At 42.5% G+C, this 17287-nt stretch overlaps 1 protein-coding gene across 2 annotated transcripts in view; it reads left to right on the forward strand.

Moving 5' to 3' along the window:
- Positions 1–4493: 4493 nt before the first annotated feature.
- Positions 4494–17287, forward strand: part of EEIG2 (EEIG family member 2) — a 34894-nt gene continuing 22100 nt past the window's right edge. Inside the window, exon 1 of one of the 2 annotated variants that reach the window (XM_079981653.1) lies at positions 4494–6909. In XM_079981653.1, coding sequence (XP_079837779.1) covers positions 6761–6909 — 149 coding nt within the window. In that variant the 5' untranslated portion in view covers positions 4494–6760. The remainder of the gene's footprint in view (positions 6910–17287) is intronic. The other variant, XM_079981652.1, reaches the window with a different exon arrangement.

Genomic DNA, 17287 nt, shown 5'->3' on the forward strand with positions numbered 1-17287 from the left:
GTTTACCTTCCCGCTGGTAAGCGGTCCCTATTTATCTACTTGCACCCGGAGGTGCTTTCGAACTGCTAGGTTGGCAGGCGCTGGGACCGAGCAGCGGGAGCGCACCCCGCCGCAGGGATTCGAACCGCTGACCTTTCGATCGGCAAGTCCTAGGCGCTGAGGCTTTAACCCACAGCGCCACCTGCGTCCCACCTCGTGCACTTACCAGATCAAAAAAGATCTGTCAATTATCTTAGATCTCTAGCAGATGATGTCATTGCTCCATCTATGAAAATATGTCCTAGAGCTACATTCCCTACATTCCTCTTCAGTTATTACACCACTGCTTGACCTCCTGTACGCTGGCATGGTACCTAATCTAATTAGAGCATTTCACCTATTGATTGGTTGATTATGGAGAGCCCTGAGATTTCCAGAGTCCTTTACAAAATGTACTTAAGGGGGCTTTAAAGCCTAGACCTGTCCATCCTGCCTTTGTTAAACAGGCAAGATAAAGTGCCATTCCAAGACAGCTATACTATTTTGTAAGTCTTTTGTCAGCCGAACCTATGACTGGTTTGGCTCCATAAACTGAGTGAGTCATCCAAACGTGATTTTGCAGACCATGCTGCTGGCAGCAGTTAAACTGCTAGCACATTTGCAAAGCTAAGCAGTGCCTGGTATGGTTTCACATTGGATAGGAGACCATGTGTTGAGACTAGATGACCCTCAGGGCCCCTTCCAACTCTGCAATTCTATGATTCTAAGTTCTTGGCACTCCCAACTAGGTGCCTGTTTTTTGCACTTCTGAATAGGGTGGCCAGAAGCTACAGAGAGCAGGGTTCCTGCACCCTTAACAGCTGTGTGGAAGAAGGAATTTTAACAGGCTTCACTAAACTATTAAAGGTACAGAACTAAACTATTAAAGGTACAGAAACCACATTCTCTTTTGCTTCAGTTTACCTTATTGCCAGATGCAAAAACAGGGTGCTTCTCATGTACCTTTAATATAGAAGAGGAGATTTTAGCAGGTGGAATTTGTCAAATAGACCAAACTGGTCTCATCCATTGGTTGGAGAAGTTGCGGCTATAGGTAGTTTGCTTCTTCACCTATTCAAGAAATAATATTTTGCTCCAGTTACCCCCTGCTAAAGGGGATCCATGCTGTGGCCCCAGCCAAAGGACTTAGGGGCAGTTTTGTATTGTGTTTGTGGGGTGTTGGTTTTTTAATAGTATTACCTGTTGCTCATAAGCCACCTATAAATCTTCCATGGTTTGCATCCATCTGTTTCAGGAGATATTGGAGGAGTGTGCCTTTGGGAATGAAGTCAAACTGTTGGAAGGTTGCAGCACCTGCTGTGGCTGTTGAGACCAATATGGGAGAGACATGTTTGTTGCACCTGGGGCAGATGAAGGCATCCAGTTGTGCTACTGCAGATGCACCATGTCATTTCTTCTCTCTGCGCTCCTCCCAATGATCATTCCTTCTCTGGTCACTGCTGACATGAGCTGACTGATTGTCTCCAGGCACTGCGGTCATCTGCAAGGGCTGATGTTACCAGCCTTCATGTCACGATTGTAAGTAACCCAGATTTGGTCTGCCAACAGGCCCAGTGCCTGAAGTCAGCTCCTTGTAGAGCACATTGTTGGAGATCCTGCCTTTTCTCCACAGATATTCAGGGTGAAAAGTCCTGTCCACCTCTGTATCTGTCCAGTTTGGGAGGGTGGGTTGGAGCACATAGCTAAGACTACAAATCAATTGTATATAAGGAAATTTTTACCAGATTTTGATAAAGAAAATTGGCTGATGTATAGAGCACTTGATAATTTTTTAAAATGGAACTTCTGTTTCTGTCATTGTCTGGTTCTCCAGAAGTAGGGTAACATTTGAGTTACACATGAGTTATGTATGCATTTACTATTAACCATATTTAATTTGGAACTGTTGTGCTTTCACTCAATGTGATGCATTGATATTGGTGTCAACAATATTAAGTTGTTATATATACATGCATTGTCTAACACAGTCCTTTAATTAGTGTGATTCCCATTTGCCTCAATGCCACCCACATCTGACTCTATAGCCCTTTTTCTAAGACATGTACACTCCTGCTTAATATAGCTTATTAAAAGGTTTCTGTTGTTCACCTCCAGAACAAAATTGAATACAATAATGTGGCTTAGACTTTCAGAGGAGCCATGTACCCGTTTACCTCCCAGTGTGCAAGAAAGGTTGCCAACTTAAACTGCTCATAATGACACCTTAATATGCAAATATTAACAGGTGATAATGTTTATTTTCATGTTGTGAAAATCTCCAGCTGTTGATTTATGTATTTCAGGTTGTAGTTCTGTTAAAGGGCACAAGAGCGGCAAAACGGGGTTGTATCTGATCATTTGGCAAGCCTTTCCAACACACTAAAGCCACCCTCCAGCACCAAATCTGATTGTGGTACAAAGGAAAACGCATGACAAGCTACTGCAGTCTTCTAGGGTTCTACCCACTTACATCAATGTATTTATAGTTCATTTTCCAAGGGAATGCAAACTTATTTAATATAATAGCTTCAGTGAGAAAATGCAAAATAGCTACTCCATACCATGTAACTTCTGCACCAGGTGTATCATTTCAAATAATTGGTAATGTTTTATGTTCCAAGAGCCACATCCTGTCAGTTAATCTTTTTCCTACTGACTCCAAGAAAGTTATACCATCACCATAGTTATATTGCGCTTGGTTATTTTTCAAATAGTATACAATGTGGTGTTCATTAGAACAGACTAGTTGATTGCTGACAGAGTGCATGGAGCCTAGGAGAGGAGGCAGGGGCAGACTGGACCTTGGCCTCTGTTTCCCCAAAAATATCATAGCACAGGTAAGGATGATAGGCATTGGACCTAAGCTGACATGAAGCTAAACTTTGTTGCTAGTTCCCAGTTCCTTATTCAACACAGCTACACGAGCTGTCTGAAGAACAATAAGCATATATACCCTTGAACCAGGGGCAAAAAGCAGCTTTGGGCTATGTCTCCATGACTGGGAGACTGCTTCTTTCAAGGTGCACAGCACCAGCATTCTTTCCACACCAAACAACATTCATTCATTTAACACATGATGCAGCCAAGCGAATAGATAACTGGGAGATCATGTTCACTTTGCTTTTGCATGAGTGACTCTCAAGTGTGATGCCCCCCAAGCCAAATATGGTTCATATGTACAGTGGTACCTCAGTTTGTGAACTTAATCCGTTCCGGAAGTCCGTTCTTAAACCAAAACTGTTCTTAAACCAAGGCGTGCTTTCCCTAATGAGGCCTCCCACTGCCGGTGCCCTTCCACCATTTGGATTCCATTCTTAGACCAAGATAAAGTTCTCAAACTGGGACACTATTTCCGTTTTTGCGGAGTTCATAAACCAAATTGTTATTAAACAGGACTGTTCTTAAACCAAGGTATCACTATATATCAATAAGGAAAATGTTTTGCACCCCAAAATAAAGATTGAGTCACTCCAGATGACATTTGACCAGTGCCAGGAAACTGTTTCCTAGAAGACATCCTAGCACTCCATCCAGCCTAGTGTGGTGTCCCCCCCCATGCTCAAACATAATGTGCCATGATGTGTGTATGTATATGAATGAAAGTGGGGATATACATTCAACACCACTGTCCTCTAACACTTTAGCAGCAACAACTATGTGTTCCTAAACTAGTGCATAGAAATTGTGATTAGGTTTTATGATTCACAATTCATCATGACCCCTCTCAATGACTCAGTACCACTGAATAAAGCATGTCATGAAAGTCTGTCCTTTACAAAGCAAAAAGCAAACTGTAAAATGATTAATTCATAAAATATTTATTAGTGATGATTGACAGGAGCTTCAGAGTTGATGGGTGAACAGAATAATATTTCTGAGATGAGGGAAATAAAGGAAATCCCTGAGCCACTGAAGAAGTGCTTGGCAAAACAAATTTGTGTGTCTCTGATTTCAGCTCCAGTCCTAAATCCCAAGTGCCATCGAACTAAGTAGACCTAACTTTTGAGTAGACTTTTATAGGATTGAATTGTTAGTTACACATATTCAACATCTATATATTATAAAATACATAAAATATATTTTGTTAATACCTTTTATGTATTTTATTCTTCTTGAACATTTGTAGTGATGCTGTGAACACAGTAGAGGGAGCTATAACATCAGGCTTATGAACAGAGGTTTAAAAAAACCACCACCAACAACCACTTTTATAATATACTGAATAGCAAAATATTTAATGCAGATTTGAAAATGTAAGCTGCAGTTAAGATGAGGTGTGTACGTATGGGACAGTCGTTGTGCATGCAAAGATGACAGCTTCAGTGAATACGAGTTTGGCGGAAGGAAACATCAGGAAATCAAAACAAAAAAAAATTCCTTCCAGTAGCACCTTAAAGACCAACTAAGTTAGTTCTTGGTATGAGCTTTCGTGTGCATGCACACTTCTTCAGATACACTGTGTATCTGAAGAAGTGTGCATGCACACGAAAGCTCATACCAAGAACTAACTTAGTTGGTCTTTAAGGTGCTACTGGAAGGAATTTTTTTTTGTTTTGACTATGGCAGACCAACACGGCTACCTATCTGTATCAGGAAATCAGGTAAAGACATCCCTACTCCCTCTCTGGTGTGTACAGCAAAGTGAAAAAGCAAATTGAAACATGGGGGTGGGGTGACAATCACATTGTGTTTTAAGTCCTAATGTAAATAAGGACAATCTCTAACCCCCCACTGATCCTTCTTGCTGTCACTGCCTGGTCATCTCCCTCTCTGAGTGAGGAGAGTAACCTCCACACTCGCCTCACCTCCTTGGTTGCTGTAAGGATTGGCCAAGGAGAGGGCACACCAATGGAGAAAAGCCCCACTGAAGGCCAAATGTCCCCAAAATCTAAAGCCACCCAGGTGATGAAATATCATTACACTTGCTAGTCTGATGCAGTGTTGAACTAGGACAGGAGGGAGAGACCCTTGTTTCAAATCTCTGTTCGGCCATTAAGCTCCCTTGGGTGACCTTGAGCCAGTCACGGTCTCTCTTCTTAACCTACTTCAAAGGTTTGTTGTAAAGTCAAAATTGATGGAGACGAGCCACGTACACTGCCTTGAGCTCCATGGATCAAAGGTGATAAATTGAAGTAATTGGTACCGCATTATATTTGGCAAATACATCTTTGGCTCTTCTGCATTTAGGCAATCTGTTAAATCAAGCGACTAATGATATCAGCAGTCTTAATATTACTACGTTTTTTTGCTGAGCGTGCTCAAGACAGTAATCCTCTTGCTATTTTAAGTAACTTCTCCTCAATTGAAGGTCCTTAATACATTTAGAAATCTATCCTGCGCAACGTTTTTTGGCCAAGAAGGGCACAGGAAGGGTGTGAAAGAAGTTTCTCCAGGTCACTGATCCAATAACACAAGCACATATCAACTGTAAAGAAGGTGAGGAGATACGGTATATTGTTTTATGCTCCTTGGCAATCAGGGTGGCTAAAAAGTGATAAAAGGAGTGAACCACATCACATTAATCACTGTAAGAGTGGAAGGGTTGGTGGTAGCAACTATTTTAGAGCAATGTGAGACGTGATCAGGGAAAGGATGAGGTTGTGTAATGTAGAACTTGTCCCTCCTCCTCTTACGCTTTGTAGGTTTGCCACTTTTCTGACAGCGCTTTAATAACAGCTCAATGACCAACCTAAATTGGGCATGGGTTGTTTTCACCAATAAGCCTGTCCTCTTAACACCTAAATACATACAATGGGAGTAAGCCCCATTGAACACTGTGGGGCTGACTTCTGAGTAGACATGATTTGGCTTGCGCTACAGGGTTGCCCTATTTGTACTATTATCTTTAATTTGGAACATGTTCTTAACTGTCCAGGGGATGGCAAGTTGTTAGAGCGAGGCTGGGGCACCTGTGGCTCTTCATGTGCTGCTGGACTCTCACCATCCCTAGCCCTGAGGCAAGCTGAGGGCAACTGCCACAGGCGGCAGGACCCACACGACCAGCAGGTCCCATTGTAGATCTTTATTCCCCACCCCTTGTCCCTGATGTATATCTTCAATCCCTCCTCATTCCCTAGGGGGGAGTCATTCTGTGCCAAAAAAAAACGTCCCGGGGGCCGGCCCTGCCCCCTAACCCCTGGCCATGCTGGTCTGGGGCTGGTGGAAGTTCGCACGGTATGCAGGGCCACAAGGCAGCCCTGAGGAGGTTGGGGAACCCCCGCCATTTTGTCGTTCGCCTCAGGCGCCCAAAACGTCTCGGGCCGGCCCTTCCCCTAACCACTGGCCGCGCTGGCACATAAGATAGCCACGCTGCCCTGAAAGCGGCTAGCGGACTCGCCTCTGTGGCTTCAGGAGGGGGGGCGGTCTTTTTTTTTGAACGGCGGGCGGGCTCAACAAGGCGAGAGCGGCGGGGTGCCGCTGCGTGGCAGCGCCGCCTGCCTGAGGCGAAGACAGCGCGCGCGCGGGCGGGAGCGTTTCTCGCGTTTCTCTTCCCCTCCGCCGCCCTCCCCTTTTCTCCCCACTGTTCCTCCTCCTCCTCTTTCTCCTCGCCGCCGCCGCCTCCTCTTGCGCTTGGTCACAAGGGTCGAAGGAGGAAACGGCGCGGCTGTGGTAATGGAGGAGCCGGCAGGGGGTTAGCCCGCCGGTGGGGTGGGGAGGCTTCTTCTCCCCCCTCCCCCTGCCGCCTTGTTTACCTCTTCCTTCCTTCCTCCCTCCCCTCGGCTGCTTCCCGCCGCCCCGCTTCATGGCCTTCATGATGATGAAGAAGAAGAAGTTCAAATTCCGCGTGGAGCTGGAGCTGGACGAGCTCTCCTCGGTGCCCTTCGTCAACGGGATCCTCTTCTGCAAGGTGCGGCTGCAGGACGGCGGCAGCTTCAGCGGAGAGTCGTCCAGGTAAAAGGGGGAGCTAACAGCCTCGGCCGCCGCTGCCACAACCCCTCGTTTTGAGAAGCCCTAACCTGGCCGGAGCGGTGGCAAATGGCAGGCGGAGAGATGTCGCCGCTCAGCCCCGTTATAGTGCGGACGCGCCCCGGCACAGAAGCGGGGCTGCTCCGCTTCCCCCGCAGCCGCAACACACCTGTTAAGTCTTCAAAGGCGCAGGAGACACGCTCATTTTGCGCGGGCAGGGAGTAAATGCTATAGACGTGTTTCGGTTTTGATCCTCCTCCTTTCCCAGTCCTTAAGAGACCCGGTGGGGAATGAACTTGTTTCCTCCTCAAAACCTCTTGAGCTCCCATTCCCACTCCCACCCGCCAAATGCCTATTTTCGGTGCCAGGGCTGAGTTATTTTGTAATTGCATGATGCACGTGTAATGCAGTAATGAAGTCAGTGTCTCTGGTCACACCTTTGGGTGACCAAAATAATGCATTTGCCCCAAAATGGATGGGATTCGGCGTGAGGCTTCCAGATCAAAAGGTACTGTTTCCAGGCAGATTTGAGCCCCTCAAACCTATTGTGTTTGTGATATAGATAGATAGATAGATAGATAGTCCCTAGGTTGAGGGCTGAAATTGGTGAGATTTATGGAGTAGTTTCCAATTCTGTTAAAGATTAGATGCAACGCATGCATATACATATACATACAAACATACACACGCATGCATTGCATTGCATCTAGCATCTAATTTCTTTTAACGGAATTGGAAACTACTCCATAAATCTCACCAACTTATTGTTTTCCTTCCTATGCGACCTAGCAGTTCTGTTGCTGATCCAGGCAACACAGAACTGGAAACCTCCCCCACAAATGTTGAGACCTAGTGTTAGGGATTGCTTAATAATATCCAGTCACAAAGTATTCCTTCAGTAGACCTATTACAGAACAGCCCTATAAAGTACAGTGGAATTTCTGGGAGGGAACTAGAAAGGAGCCAGAAGGTCCAACGCCCAAGACTAGGCTCTTACTACCGTCTCGCACAACTATCTCTATTTTATGCCATTTGCAGAGACTAGGAATGATCATTGTGTTGCACGAAGGTGCCAGCAAAGTAGATAGCTCCAGCTGGAGTACGTAATTATACAAAGCAATGCAGTACGCTACAGAAAAAGATAAACTAAAAATCTCAGATTTTAGCCTGACACGTAAGCTTGTCTGATCGTCCCTAGGGAAGTGGAGAAAGGTATTATTTCAGCCCGTGGACCAGTCACACATTATACAAAATGCTACTAGGATGCTGGCTTGAACCACCTTGAGGCTACTTTATGTGCCTTTCTTTTGTGTTGGAAGCAATTCTCTACACAGTTCCAGTGATGTTTATATGCAGTTCCTCCCTCTGTTTCTGCATTTTGCAATGATATGTTGAAAATTGGCAGACCCACATGGGAGGAGGTTCATGCAGACAGGCTACGTGGTAGCCTAGTTTCCATGATGATCACAGAAGCAATTATCAGTCTTTCAATTTTTGTTTTTTAAAAGTAAATTTTATCACTGTGATTGAATATGCAGAGAAATGTCAAATGTACTGGGTGAAGTTGTCCTAGGTGTAATACAAAAGTCATCCACAGATTTACCCCCAAATGAATATTTAATGAAATCCATAACTCCTCTCTCTGGTTGTCACAGTGCTTGAAGCTTCAGAGGAAGGGGAGACTTTTTACAATTCATTAAAATAATAATATCACTACTTCATCTCAGTTGAGAAACCAGTGTTTTGAAACCCTGTGAGGTTCTTCCTTCCAACAGCTGTGCTATGAAGATTTCTTGAATTTATAATAAGGTATCTTCTTTTGCTTTCTAACCTCTTAACGGCAAATCTGTATGCAGTGGTTCTTATAAATTCTAAGTTCAGACCAGCATACAAAGAAATACACAGCTGTTTCTGTGTGCCCAAGGGGGTTCAGGGTTTTTGTTTCTTAAACAGTGTGCTCAAGTGCAAATACACATGCACACGTAGTCATTTATCAGTGCTTATTATGGCTAACAGCTTTTGAAACTGAGTTCTCAAAAATAGTTTGGGTTATGGCATAGGAATTTGCTGTTCAAAAACAAAAGGGCAAAAATCCCACTGAATGTAACCAAGCTCTTGGACTTGTTTAAAATCACTTTTGGTTCATCATGGTCAGTTTTCTTGATCCTGCATAGCATTTCTCCCCACTTTAGTGTGACATTTGTAAATTACAACAAAGAGCCTTCTTAACATTCAGCAATACAAAATTCTGTTTATTTCCTGAATCATTCTAGTTGCCTTTTTCTACTTTGAAGATGTGCTCCATAAGCCTAGGTGAGCCTGCTGTTGTTCCACATGTGGAGATAGTTCCAGTTGTGATCTCACCAGGGCATCATATTACAGTATTGGAAAAAAGAGAGATTTGTAATTGCATCATACTGAGGGTTTCAGTTTTCCCGTGTTTGACTGAGAGTGCCACTGGATCTGATAATGGCAGGATTAACTTGGGGACCACAAAGTGTGAAAGGATGATCTAAAGTGAAGCATGGATTAACACGTGATTGTAGCTTGTGTGTGTTGCCCAGAAATTTATGTGGACCTTCTGTAGCCCTTTCCATCAGAGCTTATCATAATTAGAACCTTGCAATATCAATAATTTTGCATGTGAATTTGCTTCTTTTCTTCTTTCCTCCCCATCCCATTTTCCTTTTATGTTGTTCATACGGTATTTACATTGTAAGCCTCAGGGGAGCAACTGTGTTGTTTTTATTGATCCATAAGACATTCTGTGAGCCTTTCTGAATGAAGAGTGGGGTATAAATGCTTTGGATACATACTGTCACATCCAGTTTTACAGTATTGTATTGATGATGTGATCATATATCATGATAAGCCAGGGTTTCTAGCTTATCACAATTTATTATTTATGCTCCTACTTCACTCCTCTTCTCTTAAAAGCAGGAGAAACTCTTGTTACATCTGAACCCAGGATCTTGTTGGTCCCCAAAAAGCCAGGTTCAACAATCCAGTAACAATGCATGGTTTAAGTTTGGCTAGCAAGCTTTATGAGAGTTTCCTAGTTTGTCCTGTTTGCACCAGGAAAGGAGTGAAGTGGGAACAATCAGGCAGCCAGCATGCTGCTTGTGCACAATAAACCATGATAAGCTCAAAACTCTGCCTTATGACATGGAAACACAGACAATTACTTTGTCTGTGTATGTGTTGTATATATCACAGCAATGTGCTAAATCTGAAGTTTTAATGGAGGTGACAGTTATAAACAGCACAGACATGCAGTTACATGGCTTTTTAGTTTATAATGATTATTTCCAAGAATTGGAATATTCACTAATGAGTGAATATGCTTGAGTTTGGTAAATATGAGCTAGCTATTCTTAGGCTATTACCATTACATGTATATATTTTTTTTAATTCATTGTGGTCTAGTGTGCTGCATTTTGAAAGTGGACTTGAGAAACCCAGTTTCAAAATAAATGTTTAGCAATGGATAGAATTGTAACACACATCACTTTTCTATTTGCAGAATGGTCTCATTTGCCCTCTCTTACTGAGTTTATATGAGGTGGCATACTTTGTGACATACATCTCAAGCATGATATTTAATTTAGTATCAATAAGCAGAATTCTGATAAATCTTACAAGCTTGGGATTTTGTATAGCATAGTAAGGTAAGGTAAAGGTAAAGGGCAGTTAATGTAGTATAAGAACCTGGAAGACATTTAATAAACTTTGAAATTTTAAATAGCGTTAGAGTAGCTGTGATAGAAAAACCTGTGCTAGAAACATTCAGCTGTATAAAAATTATGAATCATTAAACTATGGGTCTTTTCTGTGTCTGAAAAGTATAATTTTATATATTTCTTTTAATAATGTGCACCTGATGTTTCTTTGTGGTGCCCTGTGAGGAAAGGGATGGGTTAAGAGAGAGTGCCCAAGTTTGTTCAATGTGCTGTACGTCTCACTATGGAATTATTCATCTAAAACAAGGGTAGGCAACCTAAGGCCTGTGGGCCGGATGCAGCCCAATCGCCTTCTCAATCCGGCCCATGGACGGTCCGGGAATCAGCATGTTTTTACATGAGTAGAATGTGCCCTTTTATTTAAAATGCATCTCTGGGTTATTTGTGGGGCATAGGAATTCGTTCATTATTTTTTTCAAAATATAGTCTGGCCTACCACATGGTCTGAGGGACGGTGGACCGGCCCATGGCTGAAAAAGGTTGCTGACCCCTGATCTAAAACCAAAGGGTTTTTTTTTGTACCACAGACTGATGTTAGAAGTTTCCATGATATGTTTCACTACCCTTCTTTTTTTGTTTATTGGAATGCTGTTTCTCTATCTACCAGTATAGTTCCTTGCAATATTAAGGCGTGTGTGTGTGTGACTGTTACTAACTTCTGAGAACAATGAGTTTAATGTGGAAGAAGGCAGTTGCCATTGGGCTGCATGCACACTGTGGGTTGTATTCAACATACCACTGAGCACAAGGATTTCTCCTTGCGTAACAGAATGCTTCCTTCTCCCTCATGCACCCTCTAAATCTGTTATGAGTATTCCCCAATGCTCCAGAGCAGATTTGTTGACTGTGGAGGGGGTGATTTTTCTGCCCTTCATAGATTTCAGGCATTTGACATTCAAAGATGTTGGCCTTACGCCATTACCTGGTTGCCTTTCTCCATGCAAATTAACATTGCTAGTGGGGGAAAAGTAATGTTGGAAGCTGTCAGCCCGTAGTATTCTGCAGTGCCATCATACTATTAAATTTTATGATTTAGCCGCAGCGTAGCAGTACATGTTTCCTGGCAAACTAAATCTTAAACAAAATCACAGCACTATGTTGTGTGTTAATTAATTGGAATCAGACTCTTCCCAGCTTATTTCAAATGTGATATGTAGCTATAAATTAAATTGTACATGGCAGGATTGGAAAAATCCATTATTTTGCCATTCTTACAGTGTAATCAGTGGAGGAGTTCCTGCTAAGTTCAATGTTATTTACTCCCCAGTAAATGTATTCTAATTGTGAGTATGGGTTTAAGAGGTAGTCTGCAATGAGTGTTTGCGAGAAGAAATGAGAAGTAAATATTACCTTTTCCCCAGATGTGATGCTAAGGTCCAAGTTGAGAAAATGAATCTGTAACGTTTGTGCTGTATGGCTTTGGCTGCAAAGTGTATGCAGTGTTGCAGCCCTAATCTCAGGGTGCATTAAGGTGAACCTGAAATCCCTGCTATCTCAAAATAGGCCTGTGTGTTTGTGTGCACACATTTAATCCCCCTTAATTTTGGAGGGATGGACATTCATGCAGTTCTTCTCTTTTCTGTGTATAAGAAGTATTTAGAAATAGCTAATCACTCTGTGCCATATTCTTTTTTGGCGGAGCATTCCTTCCCCCCACCCCAACACTATGTACATGAGATGCAGCATACTTGATAAATATATAGTTCCATTTAGAACCACAACACATTTTTTATTGTAAAAGTATGAAGTTTCATGCTATTTCCTGTGTTAGAGGCACATTTTACTGGCAAATGACTTTGATTCGTTTAGTGCAGCAGAGGAAATCCAGCTGTGGGGACTTGGCAGAATTCCCCCTGACCATATGCAACAAAACTGCGGCCTCAGTTCTTTTTGCAGGATACTGGTGAATTAATGAAGCACAATGAGATGCTGAGTGCCAGTATACAAAAATTATGTAGCAGTTTCAGTGCTGGCGGGATATACCGGTAAATGCTTAAAAAGTGTTTGTAAATCCCTAATATCAAATAATGTTTATATGCTGAACTTCCTTTTTAGAATGACCTGTACTGATAAGCTCCAGACATTGACACTGGGTTCTTGCTTATAACAGGCTTGACAATTATTTGCTTTTAATTCTGTAGGTGTGAAAATACATTTGGCATTCCGCTCTGTAATGAAATTGGCTCATTTTCATTCTCCAGTTCGATACATTCAAAGTCCTTCCTTCTATACAGACAGCGATTGTTTTATGTGCGTCCGATATGTGCGCGACCGTGCACTTCATGCCGAACCCAGAAGTGACCCAAAAATGTCACAAAAACGGGGACAGAACAAGGTAGGGCAGCCTTACATGGGCCCCGTCAATGCTGGGGGGAGGGGGTTCCAGAATGTAAGTGCCATGCAAACCGGTCTCTGCTTGTATTTTAACAGTTCTCTGAATGAATTACTTCATAAATAACAAATGACAATTTTTCACACACTACTGATTGAAGCACTTAGAACTCCCTTAGTTTTAAAGACAGCTGCCTTTGCAATCTCCCACGTTGAGCTGAATCAGTTGAACAGCCTATTTATTTACTTTTTAATTACCCAGCCAAGAAGGTTTATACGATGACTATTTCTAATTGTCTTTTCCTCTCGTTGACCACAAGTGTTGTTGGGACACTGCATATTCTAGCTTAATGTTTTATTTGATTTATTTACTTATTTTCTGCTTCTTATGTTTGTAAGAAATACATGGGTCACTGCATATTGTGCATGGTGGGAAATGGTGTGTCAAGTGGACTGGGTTGCCTGTGACAGAATCATGTTTTTGTTTTATAAAGGGTTTAGCATTCCTAGTTGCAGGAATAAAATAAAAAGCCACAGGCCCCATCTGCAGACTTGCAGTCTAAGAATAAAATTAAGACACATTAGGCAGGGAGGGAAAATAAAGAGGAATTTGAAATAAATCAAGGTGAACAGATGTGTTTTAAGGAGGCACTTGAAAGTTAGTGCAGAGGAAAAAAATATATTGGCAGATGGAATGGTATTTCTGAGAGAAGAAGCTGCATGGAGATAAAGAAAATAATATTAGGTTAAACAAGAAGTTTGGTACCAGTGGAGAAGGGTTTAGGGAAGCATATGTAGAAAGAGGGCTCTATCATTTGCAGAATCAAATGTAGATGGCTAAAGAAGAGAGCTAACTTCAGTGAAATACAGGAAATATTGCACTACAGCAATCCCAGACTAACAAGATGAAGTATGAGGCCATTTTACCTGTTTTTCTCTTCTGGTTTTTGTTTTATGATGTACAGTTCCGGTGGAAATCTGATATGAGTAAGAGCAGTATAAGAATATAAAGTAGCAAACCAGATTGCGTTCAGTGGGACTTGCTTGAGCAAATGGTGCACAGCATATGTACAGGGGTTTTTTATATATAAAAAGGAAAAAACTGTTGTTAAACATAGTGGACGTTATTTCCAAGTAAATATTCATAGGAACAGGACTGGAAATAAACTGCATCCAAGTAAACAAGATAACCCCACAGTTTTAAATTAGCACAAATAATGAAGCTGACTTATCCAATTACAGAGTCTCAATCAAATACAAAGTCCAGTAGTAGGAAAGCCACACTGTTTGTAAAACAAAGCAGAAGGTTTCAGCCATTCCAGCAAGGGTACTAAAAGCAGTGCAGAACTGAACATATGCAAACTTAATTATTTCTTCTTCACTGTCCGAATTCCCACTGAAAACAAGCTATAAGCTTTACACTACAAAGGACAGCCTCTGGAATAGGCCTGTTTGCCTTGGGCAGTTTATAATTATACCAGGTGACTAGGCAAATTGTGATTTGCAAATTTAGGAAGTTGGCAACACTGTTTGCTTCTACTGTTTTGTTTAGAATATTTCTAGCAAAATGTTTGAACTTACATGTGCTGTAAATCAGAATCTCAGTGTGCACATTTGTGTGGAATCTGTGCATTAATTATAATTCATTATAAAGTTATCTTCCCCCATTCTCTAAACTTACATTCTGGAGCCTAGCTTAAATTTTTAAAAAGTTTACAGAAAAGGTGAATATATCAAATAACTAAAGTCAAGCCTATGCCAACCCACTGTCCAAACCATCAGCTACATACAGTTGCCTGCTAGGGGGATGATAAGCTACCTGATTTTATAGCCTGCCACATGATTGCAAAAATAGGAATGGCCAATTGCCTGGGAAATCACAGCAATATATCACCAATGGGCAGCCTTTGCAAGAGTCCATAACTTCACTAGCCATTGGCAAGCATGTATTTTACCAGGTGAGGGCTTAGAAACAGGGAAAGTTCCTGCTTTTCTCCTAAGCCTGGAGACTAGTGAAGGCTCCTTGCATGTACACTGAACCTTGGAGATTTGAAAAGCTACAATACGTTTTACTGGTTTGAAAGTGCTTTCAAGGCATTGGGCTCTGAATGCTTCTAAAAGTCAATGTGACATTGGAGACAATGTTCTGTCTCTCCCTCTTGGGAGGAAGGATATAACCACTGTTGTGTTGTCATCTTCTTCTTCTTCTTCTTCTTCTTCTTCTTCTTCTTCTTCTTCTTCTTCTAAAATATTTGAAAGAAGAGGGAAGCCTGCCTTTGTAAAGCTCCTCCAAACTCCAAAATTGTATGAGGAACTTCTGGGAGAAAGGGAAATCCTGGTAGGCATGCCCTAAAGGCCTTTTTTTTTTTTTTAAGCATAGCTATGAAACTGCTACTTCATAATACAGATAGGAATTTCTTCTTTCTTAATGCAGTAGTCGGGCATTTTTTTAAAAAACAACGCTACTCATAGTACATGACCAAATTACTCCCTAAGGCTTATATGAAGTTGACTCACAGTGGAACATTTTCATCAACTTGTTCTGCAGCACAGTTGCCAAGTAGACTGTCATCTCTGTTCACTTTCCATGGTAACCAATCAATGTGTGAAATATTTTTGGGTGGGGTGGGGGAGATTTTTAGAAATATTAAATTGTCTGTGAAATTACTGTAGTACCACATTTGTTTTTATTTAAGAATTTATAGACAGATTTTCAGTTGGGACAAATTCTCAAAGCAGTGAAACAACTCAGTTTGTATTTGGTGAACTTTTTTCTGTCTCAGGAAGACAGAATGTAGACTGGAATTTCATTAGCGGAATGCAATGGGATGTTTAAGTGCCTTGGTTAAATACATAGTCTTGCAGGTATTAAAGCTTGCCTTGAAAGTTTTAGCCTAGTGCAGAGATTTTCAACCTTTTTGAGTCCACAGCTCCCTTGACCAACTACCTTTTTTTTGTGGCACCCCTGTTGGGCTCAGGAGCCCAGTTATGTCATGCCTTGTCTGCAGAGCTGGCAGCCTCTCACCCTTTTTCAAATGCCCTCCTTTGTGGAATGTTCCCACAGTCTCCTCTCCTGTCTCCATGGGAGTCCTCTGGGCATCCGCTCTTGCCATCCCGGTCTCTGAGCTGCTGCCGCCCCCGCCCCCGGCACCAAAGAAAGGTGCCTCCTCACACTGCTCCACAGGGGCCTGGGAAGAGGATACCCCCCCAGTCTTAGTAGCCCAAAGGAGACTAGCCAAAGGTGAATGTGAGGCCAGCACCTTACCTTGGGAGGCAGCAGGCGCTGCTGGGTCTGCATGGGGAAATGCTCTCCTTCAGCACCGGGCATTCAGCTCCCAAACAGGCCTTGCACACAGCAAGCAGAAGAAAGCCTAGTGCAGCACCTGCCTACCTGCCCAGCCTCACAGTTGCCTGTCCATTCCCAACAGCAAGGGCTGGCTGGCTGGGCTCCCTCACCCACTTGCTTACTCTGATGCTACCTTGGCTCCTGGCAGCCAGCACCCCCTGGCCAGCCCCAGAGGTACCATTTGCCTGTGGAGCTTGTAGCCAGGGCTGCTGCAACAAACAGCTGTGCAAGGCTTTGGGAGGCAGGCATGAGAGCGCATCAGAGGAGAAAGGGAGAGAAAGAGGGACAGAGGCCAGTGTTGCCCACGGCACCCCTGACCATTATTCAAGGCACCCCAGGGTGCCATGGCACACTGGTTGAAAACCATTGGCCTAGTGCTTTTGTTTGGATATGTCTTTTAGCTGATTGTGAGGAAAACCTGGTGTTCTGTTTCAGTTTTCAACTGAGCAGCAGATACAATGCTAAAATGATTGTGAGAATTATATGTTAAAGATATAGAGAACATGTAATAGCCAGCATTAGTCATACTTAGAGGCCCTTTGAAATCAACAGAAAAGTTACTTGGGTCCATAATTAAAAGTCCGGTACTCTGCAACATCTTAAGACTAGGTCTGCTTTTTTTGTTTTTCGTTTCCATTATAAGTTTCCCATTTACATGTGTGTAGTATTGAATATAAGCCAACATATTTTTCTTGCAATAGAAATATTTGCTCTAGGATAGAGTAACCCAAGCCAGTTCTTTCAACTTTTGTCAGGAATCTATGGCATACAGTTCTGTCAAAGGTGGGTGGCAGGGTCAGGTAAGTAATAACTCACAAGATGCCAATAAAATTAACTCTTTATTCAAATAAACAAAACAGCTGAAGCATAATGAGCCCAGCAACTCTTCCCAGTAAATCTTGCCCCAGTGAGGCAGTTTCGAGGACTGAAGGTCCCTGCCTTTGCA

Source organism: Podarcis cretensis (genome assembly GCF_951804945.1).
Source record: "Podarcis cretensis genome assembly, chromosome: 6".
Classification (NCBI taxonomy): domain Eukaryota; kingdom Metazoa; phylum Chordata; class Lepidosauria; order Squamata; family Lacertidae; genus Podarcis; species Podarcis cretensis.